Source organism: Schistocerca gregaria, chromosome 6 (assembly GCF_023897955.1).
Source record: "Schistocerca gregaria isolate iqSchGreg1 chromosome 6, iqSchGreg1.2, whole genome shotgun sequence".
In the NCBI taxonomy this organism is placed as follows: Eukaryota; Metazoa; Arthropoda; class Insecta; order Orthoptera; family Acrididae; genus Schistocerca; species Schistocerca gregaria.
The window spans coordinates 460,510,681-460,522,510 of record NC_064925.1 but is presented as its reverse complement, the minus strand read 5'-3'; the positions used below and the strand labels follow the sequence as shown (position 1 = coordinate 460,522,510).

At 38.5% G+C, this 11,830-nt stretch overlaps 1 protein-coding gene across 1 annotated transcript in view; it reads right to left on the bottom strand.

Moving 5' to 3' along the window:
- The window catches only part of LOC126278116 (KIF-binding protein), an 88,402-nt gene that overhangs the window by 49,861 nt on the left and 26,711 nt on the right, over window positions 1-11,830 (bottom strand). Inside the window, exon 3 of the mRNA XM_049978000.1 lies at window positions 6,637-6,874. Within this exon, the coding sequence (XP_049833957.1) occupies window positions 6,637-6,874 (238 nt within the window). The remainder of the gene's footprint in view (window positions 1-6,636; window positions 6,875-11,830) is intronic.

Sequence of the window (11,830 nt, the reverse complement as noted above, 5' to 3'; positions counted from 1 at the left end):
ACCAAGATCGCGTGTTTGAACATGGCTTGAGGTTCCCCAGAGAATAGAGTCCATATGACACAATACTTTGGGAAGAATGCAAAATACGAAGTCTTAACATAGGCTACTGGTACATATTTTATAAGAGCATCTTAATAAATAAATTACTCTAGACAGTTTGGTTGGTTTGTGGGTGTTAAAGGGACCAGACTGACAGACGCTAGGCAGTTTGATACTAATATATTTTGTGTGTTGTTCCCAGGATAATTTATTGTCTAAGTATATCCCCAAGAACTTTACATAGCTGGGATCATTAACAGGGCTTTTGTCTCTTAGGCTAAATAACATTTTTTGTGTCTTGTTCTTATTCAAGAGAAAACCATTTGACTTAGCCAATACTTTACTTGGGCAAGTGTATTGCCCACAGAATCTTTTAGCTTATTCAGGTCATAATTGTAGTTTAGGGAGGTTGTGTAATCTGCGAATAGGACCATACTGAAACTTATAAAGGAGGTTAAGTCATTTATCATAAACAAAAACAAAAATGGTCCCAAGACAGAGTCCTGCGGAACTCCCATCTTAGTATGTTTCTCAGTAGACTTTTCTGAGCCAATACACACAACTTGCCTACAGTCTTGGAGATATGATGTTAGTAGTTTTAAGCTGTTTTCCCTGATGCCATATAAATGGAGTTTCGCTAGCAGTGTATCATGTCCTACACAGTCAAATGCTTTACTCAGGTCACAAAAAGTGGCCTGAGAATAGCCTTTCTTCTCAAACACTGTAAGTATATATTTAATTACGGAGTCTATTGCATCAACTGTTGATAATGTTTTTCTAAATCCATAATGTGATTCATGAAATATTCCAAGTTTTTCCATTATTTTGGCCAAGACTGGAACAATTGATATTGGTCTGAAGCTTGCAGGGTTGTCTTTGTCACCCTTTTTGTAGACAGGGACCACCCTAGATAGTTTCAGCTCCTCTGGAAAGTAGCCTCTTGATATAGATTTATTTATGCAGTGGGTCAATGGATACACAATAGAATCAATTATTTTTTCAGCAAGTTGCATGACATGTCATAAATATCAACACTATCTGATGACTTGAAGCTCCCGACTATTTTTAAAACAGATAGTTGGTGTAACCTCAGAGAAAGTGAGAATATTGTCATAGGCTCTTCCATGATAGTTTCTTTCTAATAGTTCAGCTGCACTTACATTAGGCTTACTAATACAATTGCTTGATTCCTCCACAGATTTAATAAAATACTCGTTGAAATCTTGTGAAGAGATGCTGAGTTTGACCATTTGTTGTTCTTTCACAACGCTGTTTGAGATATTTATTGTTAGCACTCTCAATGAATTGGACATTGTGTGCCTTTTTTGCTTCAACAACTGCTTTTTTATAATAATTTCTACATTTTACATATGAGGATTTTGCATCATCATTCAGAGTATATTTGTATATATCTAGCATAGTCATTACATGACCTTTCATATCAGAAAGCATTTTTGTGTACCAAGAATTTTTTCTTTTTTGATCCCCCCCCCCCCTTTTTTTACAGCCACTATCTGTTATCTTGCATCTTCTGATGAGAATACTATCATTGGATATTTACAGAAATGAGTTAAAAAAGTGTTTAAATATTATCTTAGCTGTTACATTTTTTTGGTGCACAAATATTACTATCATTTTTCTGGAAAAACCAAGCCGTATCTGCAAGAGATTTCTTAAACTTATCAATTTTTCTTTCATTCATTGTCCTAGTGGTCACCATTTTTGATTTGGATGATGCTACACTAGGAGTGACAGAGCTAATCCTATTTGCATATATTAAGTACACTGATTTGTGGTTTGAAAAAGGGAACACTGTTACATCAAATTGATCTTGGGCATATTTAAAGTTAACAAATATATTGTCTAAACATGCTAGTTCTCTGGTAGGTTTATAGTTAGTATACTGTAGGTTGAACTGCCGCAATAGGTTTTTCAGGTCACTAACACTATGTTTATCAGTCAACATGTTAAAATCCGAATTAAGATCACCACCTATTACAATGTCATAGTTGGTAAATTTGTTCTCAGCAAGTGTACATAAGAGGATGTCCAATTGTTCTAAGAAAACACTAATAATACCACTGGGAGACCTGTACAATGATACTACTATTAGTTTCATACTACTAATAACTATACTAGTGGCCTCAAAATTCTGTTCTTCACACAGATAATCTAAATCTAAGGTATCAATTAAGCAGTCCATAGTTGTGTCAGCATAGATTGCTACACCATCTCTCTTGTGGACTCTTCTGCAACAACTGTTTAATAGACTATAATTTTCTAATTTACAGAATGAAAGTTCAGCTTCAGTGGCCCAATGTTCACTTAAACACAAGTCAAATTTATTCACTGATGAAAAATCATTTAGTACCAGTTCCTTGTCGTTCAGTCCTTCAGTATTTAGAAAACCAATTTTTAGGTCTGTATACTGTCCTTCCACGTTTCTTGGATGATGCTTATTTTTGGACGTTTTAGCTAATTGGTCCAGTTTTTTACCCCTATCAAGCCTTTTTAGTTTCCCTTGCTTCTTATTACCTTGCAAACATCTGTGAACATTCTACTGAGTGTTTGAGACCCCAATCTATTTAGATGCAGGCCATCCTTTCCTAAGCAGTTACCATTAAAAAATTTATTTGGATCAATGAGCACTGCCCCAAGCATGTCACTTTGTTCTTTTATAAAATAGAAAGAAACTTCCACATGGGAAAAATATATTAAAAACAAAGATTCCAAGACTTACCAAGCGGGAAAGCGCGGGCAGACAGGCACATGAACAAAACACACAAACACACACACAGAATTACTAGCTTTTGCAACCGATGGTTGCTTCTTCAGGAAGGAGAGGGAAAGACGAAAGGATGTGGGTTTTAAGGGAGAGGGTAAGGAGTCATTCCAATCCCGGGAGCGGAAAGACTTCCCTTAGGGGAAAAAAAGGACAGGTGTACACTCGCACACACACACATATCCATCCGCACATACACAGACACATCCTTTCGTCTTTCCCTCTCCTTCCTGAAGAAGCAACCATCGGTTGCGAAAGCTAGTAATTCTGTGTGTGTGTTTGTGTGTTTTGTTCATGTGCCTGTCTGCCGGCGCTTTCCCGCTTGGTAAGTCTTGGAATCTTTGTTTTTAATATGTTCTTTTATAAAGTTAGACAATGCTAATATACTGCTTTTGAGATTTCAAAAATCATGATTTGGAAACATAGCTATATGTTGCTTCTTTTCTGAAACATTACCAGTTTGGGCCAAACAATCCATCCTCGACAATAAAAATGACTTGTCTTATCCTTTGCTCTGACAAGATATTGCCTCAAGGTAACTTTGTTACTTTTGTACATTTTGCAGTTTTGATACAGCATGAACAAGAGTGATTTTCATTCAAATGACCATGTTAGTAGTCATGATTTGTAATTAAAGCTTCTCTTAGTTCGACAATTTGGTAGGGCTTCAATAACAAAGTGTCCAACAACTACTGTGCCAAAACATGATTTTTTAAAGTTATTTAAAGGCTGCAAATCAGAACCTCACACAAACATGATTTTTTGATTTTTGTGAAGTTTAGTTGTTTCGGATAATAGTTAAAAATAAAGTTGTGATTAAAAAAGGGCTATTCTTTCTTAGTGTGGATACAGTGAGCAACAATCTTATACCATTTGCTGATGGATACACGACAGCATACAGGAAAGTATCAGTGTTAAGTGACTGTAGAAGGATAGTGGATGACTTAGACAAAATTTCTATTTGAAGTGATCAATGGCAGGTTGCTCTAAATGCACAGAAATCTAAATTAATTCAGATCAGTAGCTATGCATAACCTAGCAAACCCATGTAAAATGATATGAGCACAAATGAACCCATAAGGGTAGTAATAGGAAGGTCAATCGTCAGCTTCAGTTAAGTGGGAGAATTTTACGAAAGTGTAGCTCTTCTGCAAAGGAGACCACATGCACAACTCCCGTGCAACTCATTACTGAATGTTTGGGATCCCCTATTGGTTGGATTAAAGGAAGACATAAAAGTAATTCAGAGACGCATTGGTAGATTTGTTACCAGTAGGTTCAATCAACAAGCAAGTGTTGTGGAGATGCTTCGTGAAGTGAAATGGGAACATAAAACATTCTTTTCATGAAATTAGTGAGAAAATTAAGAGAAAAAGGATTTATAGCTGACTGTAGGATGATTCTACTGCTGCCAATGTGCACTTTGCATAACTACCACAAAGCCAAGAGGAATTAGAGCTCATATGGAGGCGTACAGACAGTCCCCCTTCCCTTGCTCCATTTGTGAGCGGGACAGGAAAGGAAATGGCACCCTCTACCATACACCATACGGTGGCTTGCAGAGTATGCATGTATGTATTTGTATGTATGTACATATCATAGAGGGAAACATTCTACGTGGGAAAAGTGTATATAAAAAACAAAGATGCTTTAAATTACCAAACGAGAAAGTGCTGGTATGTTGATAGACACAATAAAATAAAAAACACACAAACACACACACAAATATTCAGGCTGTGAGTGTTTGTGTGTTTTTTATTTTATTGTGTCTATCAACATACCAGCACTTTCTCGTATGGTAAGTTAAAGCATCTTTGTTTTTTATATACACTCCTGGAAATGGAAAAAAGAACACATTGACACCGGTGTGTCAGACCCACCATACTTGCTCCGGACACTGCGAGAGGGCTGTACAAGCAATGATCACACGCACGGCACAGCGGACACACCAGGAACCGCGGTGTTGGCCGTCGAATGGCGCTAGCTGCGCAGCATTTGTGCACCGCCGCCGTCAGAGTCAGCCAGTTTGCCGTGGCATACGGAGCTCCATCGCAGTCTTTAACACTGGTAGAATGCCGCGACAGCGTGGACGTGAACCGTATGTGCAGTCGACGGACTTTGAGCGAGGGCGTATAGTGGGCATGCGGGAGGCCGGGTGGACGTACCGCCGAATGGCTCAACACGTGGGGCGTGAGGTCTCCACAGTACATCGATGTTGTCGCCAGTGGTCGGCGGAAGGTGTACGTGCCCGTCGACCTGGGACCGGACCGCAGCGGCGCACGGATGCACACCAAGACCGTAGGATCCTACGCAGTGCCGTAGGGGACCGCACCGCCACTTCCCAGCAAATTAGGGACACTGTTGCTCCTGGGGTATCGGCGAGGACCATTCGCAACCATCTCCATGAAGCTGGGCTACGGTCCCGCACAACGTTAGGCCGTCTTCCACTCACGCCCCAACATCGTGCAGCTCGCCTCCAGTGGTGTCACGACAGGCGTGAATGGAGGGACGAATGGAGACGTGTCGTCTTCAGCGATGAGAGTCGCTTCTGCCTTCGTGCCAATGATGGTCGTATGCGTGTTTGGCGCCGTGCAGGTGAGTGCCATAATCAGGACTGCATACGACCGAGGCACACCGGGCCAACATCCGGCATCATGGTGTGGGGAGCGATCTCCTACACTGGCCGTACACCTCTGGTGATTGTCGAGGGGACACTGAATAGTGCACGGTACATCCAAACCGTCATCGAACCCATCGTTCTACCATTCCTAGACCGGCAAGGGAACTTGCTGTTCCAACAGGACAATGCATGTCCGCATGTATCCCGTGCCACCCAACGTGCTCTAGAAGGTGTAAGTCAACTACCCTGGCCAGCAAGATCTCCGGATCTGTCCCCCATTGAGCATGTTTGGGACTGGATGAAGCGTCGTCTCACGCGGTCTGCACGTCCAGCACGAACGCTGGTCCAACTGAGGCGCCAGGTGGAAATGGCATGGCAAGCCATTCCACAGGACTACATCCAGCATCTCTACGATCGTCTCCATGGGAGAATAGCAGCCTGCATTGCTGCGAAAGGTGGATATACACTGTACTAGTGCCGACATTGTGCATGCTCTGTTGCCTGTGTCTATGTGCCTGTGGTTCTGTCAGTGTGATCATGTGATGTATCTGACCCCAGGAATGTGTCAATAAAGTTTACCCTTCCTGGGACAATGAATTCACGATGTTCTTATTTCAATTTCCAGGAGTGTATATGTATGTACATACATACATACCGATGTAGATGTAATGATATAACAGTCTTTCAATTCATATAACAAACATGTGTGAGATTTTTCATCTTACAATACACAGCAGAAGGAAACATACAATCTCTAAAGGGCGCTAAAACAGTAATGTAAGGTGAAAAATGGCAGTTTACAGAAAATGGAGAAAATTACAGAAAAACTATGAATTAAAATGGGGCACATCTAGTTCTGTTCTACAGAGGTTACGGATAAACACACATGTTTCAGTTTGGGATGTAGTGTAAACTGCAAGAGGGTTCAAACCTCATTTTGTTCATAAAATTCAGGCCATCAAAAATGTGTGAGCATTTCAATCTACACATTGTAATATTTGAAATTATGATTTAATCTGACTATTAGGTGAAAGAGAAAGTTGCACAAACAGAAAAATTGTACATAACATGAAGAATAAACGTAATTGTTGATTAAGTACCTTTATCTTACTTTTAATCTTGATATGGACATCTTCAGAATATGTACAAGGATTTTTCCAATATCAAAGTGAGACTCCTTTACATACATGCTTACCTTTCCTCATCATCTTCAAAGAAAGCAAGGTGGCTGAATAACTGGCTGTGATCTTGTACAATTTGAACATAATCAGAGGCGTGGCTATCAAGAGTGTAATACTGTTTAGCTTCATTTAACCATTCCTGTGTTTTCAGAAAAACTTTCCTCGCATCATCAAATGTGAGAATGTATTTGTCAGTAATTTGATCTTCGTAACTATTCACTTCTAGTGATGAGAAAGCAAACAGTACATCACCTACAAAAACCAACCACATCACCATATTAAATTACCAAATAGCAATACAGACTATACGACACACACTGTTTTACACAAATAATTAAGATAAAGAGCCCATAAAACAATGTAGCAGTGCAAATAATGAAATACATTAAAATAATTTGTATTTTGGATCTATTTCATTCCAGCAGAAATGAAAATCCTATCTTAAATATCAGAACAATGTAAGGGTAGACAAAACATAGGGAGCAACCTACAAAATTTATTTGCTAATCCTCACATACAAAACCAATCACAATATTTATTGCTGACTTCTTTTGTAGTAAATGTAACATGATAGCACAAAAATCAATTAAAAATACAAAAGAGAGTATGTGAAATACACTCATAATCAATTCCAGGTTGTCTTTTATTAGTAAATATGAACAGAGATATATTCACTCCCTACACATCACATGTGCCTTTCACAAATGGTCTTTCAAGAAATGCTATGTAGTAGCTTAAGAGATGGAAATCATTTAAGGAATTCTAAAAGTATGACATAAAAAAGACACAATGGAGAAAAACAAGCATAGCAGAGTAGAAACATTGAATTGAGCTAAACTTTTCAGATAATCACAGGTCAGAAACGTACAAATATTGAGCTATATCCATAAAATTACAGCCAATCAGCAATAAGTGAGTGGATGGGTATGCATTTCACTGAATCTCCTCCAGATAATACCTGTTATCTTAAAGAGTGCAGTTACTTATTAAATTATCTGATGATAATGGTTTCAGTTGAATAGTCAAATGTTGACAAACCTGAAATTCCTATCTGTGGCCAATTACATTTGACATGAATTTTCTGGGATGTTTTCCGAATAAAGCTTGACTATTAAATCAATCATACTACAATACCATTGACTTTTTAAGATGTTGCAGTAAGATGATCAACATATGGTACACCAAAGTGCAATGTAAATTCTTTATTGAATTTCCATCAGTCACATTTAAATATGCTGGTGACTAATTTTGAATGACAAACGTCACTTTCAAGCCAGACTATTTAAAACAGCACTGATGGTGCTAGGTTTCTTGACGGTCAATTTGATTATAAGTAATATACACATTATACATACTCACATGAATGTCAGACCAATTTCACAATGTAGATGTGTTCGCGAAGTGCAGTTTATGTTGGAAATACATTAACTGCAGTGTTATTAATGATGAAATCAAAAGGTCACATGTTATAAACTTATACAGAGAGTATGAATGAACTTTTATCCTAATGGGTACAGTAGAGTAGTGTGTGTGAACTAAGAAGCTTAGTCAGATAAAACAGCAAGGCCAGATAAACTTCTGTGCACTTATTGAGTGGCTGTTGTTTTATAGCCACTGCTTCACAATGGTGCATTTCTTATTTGTGGTTATTGGCAAATTCTGAAATTAGAAGTAAAAACATTAAACAGCCAAGACTATTGTAGTGCAGCATTTATTCTGATTACCGGTTTCAGCAAAACTATGTTACATCTTTGTATGTTATGCAATACACTTGAATGATACTCAGCCATGCACACATTATACCTTATCACAGCATAAAAAGACATCACTAGAACATGAAAATTAGTACACTGGCATGTCAAGTATAAAACAATCATTACATAAAATGCCATGGATATTGCACTGACTATAAATGCAACTGTATGAATATGCGCATGTACAGTCAGAGCAATATGCAGCATTTTATTTAATCACTGTTTTATACCTGACATGCTGCTATACTACGGTTCTGTCCTTCAAATGTCACTTTATGACACAACATGGTGCAATCTGCACATGGGTGAGATTCATTGAAGAGTACTGGGTAACATCTGAAGATGGCAACTTAGTTTACTGAAATCAATAATCAAAATAAATGCTGCACTATAATGATGATGGCTGTTTGAAGGTTTTACTTCTAATTTAATATTAATCTAGATTGCCCCCATAGTTGAAGAATGTCAAGCGTGTACAATACTGGAAAATTTTGCTTCAGCTGATGTCCCCAATCCTGCTCTGCAATGTTTTTCACCACCCTGAACTCCTCTACTATCCAATACAAAATTAATAAATATACCATTAATTTCAACATTACTGGTTTCCATGGAATGGGAAAAATTACAACAGTGTGTAAAATCTGAAACAATTGGCAAAAAATGTGTGGAGCAAGTCGTACTTCATCTATCTATGACAGACACATCAGTGAGGCACAGAGGCTGTTTGTGTCATTGCACGTAATAAACAAGTCAATGTTTGAGGCTGGAACAGCATTTTTTGCTTTTAGAGTGACTGAAGGGAGACATTGTAATAGCCAACTTGATCTAATGGCATTTGTAAGATGACCAACTTGATTTTCGTCACCTCTTCTCTGCCTTTTTTGGTGGCACTCCAGTATGTAGCTGTGAAACTGAAAATCTTTATGAATACTGGATAGCATTTTCTTAATACTGTGTACAACACCACAATTTTGGTTTCATTTTCCGACACATTTATTATCTTTGTTGTCCTATTGTTGAGGTGATGGCCAGTTCTTTTTTTCTTTGTGTGTGTGTGTGTGTGTGTGTGTGTGTGTGTGTGTGTGTGTGTGTGTAAGACAAACAGCACATAAGCCAGGTTAGCTTTCAGAAGCAACCACGAGTCAAATGGTAGAATTCATCAGACAAATTAAATTCCAATTACTATACAATCAAAGCCCTTGTGAAGGTCACAGAATATGCTAGTGGGATAGGTTTACTGTTTACCTCTATTAGGATGTTCTTCATGAGGTACTGTATAGCTTCCATGGTAGAGTTCTTCAAAAAACACCATCTTAGCCAGAACTGCTACTTTTCAGTGCTACGACGATTTATGTAAATTCCTCTGGCATAGTTCTTTTCAGATTAATGGATGCTGGTGATGTAAACTCTGCATGCTGGAGTAAATCTAATATATGAACATTTGGTTGTTAATAAACAGATGCAACATCTGCTTTCAGTGTGAGGAAGTAATTACCAAACTTAGTGGCTAATGATTCAGTGTGTCATTATATCATTCTGCCATGACAACTATCTGGGGCTTCAATTTCATTCCCACAATTACTTTTGTTTGTTACTTGTTTAATGACATTCCAAATCACTTTTATTTTGTCCATGGAGTGTGTGTGTGTGTGTGTGTGTGTGTGTGTGTGTGTGTGTGTGTGTGTGGGCGCGCGCAACAAGTGGTCCCCTTATTTTGGCAATAGACTACCATTTAACCAAGCTTGGCATGACTGCAATGCAACCACACACACAAAACTCATCTCTCCACCACTCTCTAAGGACAGAACATTCTGAATGATAGTGCCAACAACTTGTACACTGGAGTGCAGATCACTGGCAGACAATTATTTTCATTGCTACATGTCACTTACCTTCCACATTTCAGTTTGATGAGAAACCAGAACATATCATCCAGCAGTGCCCAACAAAGAAGTACTTTTGAACTAAGCATAATCTGAGTGTTGGAAGTACACCAAAGAAATGCAACTGTACACATCTGCAGAGACAGCATCCATTATGTTTATAACCAAAGATTGTGATTTATTGGCAGAGCACTTAGAATGTGGAACAGATCTACACCACACTTGTCTGCCCTCTTCTTTAGTATTGCTCTGTGGTGTTGGATGTGATCACACAGGGCTATCTTATGGGTTAATATCTTAAACAGTGCAAATTCAGTGCATCAAGTGGGAAACTAGATCTTTAGACTGAAAACCCGTAATGCAGAATTGAGTGCTGTTAGGAGGCCTGTGTCGTCTTTCAGCACTCTTCCTCAGCTCTTGGAGCAGCTTCGCAAGAGTGACACTCACTTTCTATGTTCATAGACATCACCATTAACAGAAGCAGTCTTCACTAAATGTGACTGACAATCACATTCCACACTGGTGTTACGTAACAGATACATGGATTTTGTACATTTCAAAGACATTCTACCAGATAATGTAAATTCTTTACTTCATAAACTCCATCTCCAACCTACACAATCCAATATTCAACGTGTGGCACAGGGTACATCTGGTAGCATTAAGATTTAGTTTCTTTAATGTTCCAATTGGAAAGACATGCATGGTAAGGATTAAGGTGGGTAAGCCACCACATCAACTGCAATTCCTTTGACTTTCACATCACGTGGCACCATGTACTTGGAAGAAAGTTATATGTTACCTGACTTGTAAGAACAAATTCTCTCAGAATCTGAGCAGTAAATTCCCCTGTGATACGTAACACTTCCGTGCCATCTGCCACTGGACGTCGTTGAGAATCTGCGATTCTCTTCATGTTTCTTGAAGAAATTCATGGTGAAACATGCCACTCATCTTTGGATCTTCTTTACCTCCTCAATTAATTAAGTGTTCTACAATGATAAGCAATACTAAAAAAAAATTGTCAAATGAGTGTTTTGTAAGTTATCTCTTTCAAGGTAGATGTATATATGCAGACTGAATGACAAATGAAAATTTGTACCATTTTCATTCGTCACTTCAGTCTGCGTATATACACCATAGACGTAAACTTCACATTGGAATATCAGCAACGTTAGGAAAAGGATAGATTGCTACTAACTGTAAAGGTGACCTGTTGAGTTGCAGACAGGCACAATGAAAAGTCTGTCACACATTATAGCTTTTGGCCATAGTCTTCTTCAGCAAAGAAAACCCACAAACACCACCTGTGCACATGGCTGCTAGCACAGACTTTGGGCGAAAACTATAATGCGTACAGTCTTTTCATTGCCCTGTCTGCATCTCAAAGGGTTTTCTTTACAGTGAGTAGCAATCTACACTTTCTCTAACATCATTAATACATTACAAATGATTGAAACTTGGAAAGGCCTCTGAACCATATAGTTTCATTCTTTCAGGATTGTATTGTTTTTCCTTAGGATTCTTCCTATGAATTCCAGCCTGGCACCAGGTTTACCTACAGTTAGTTT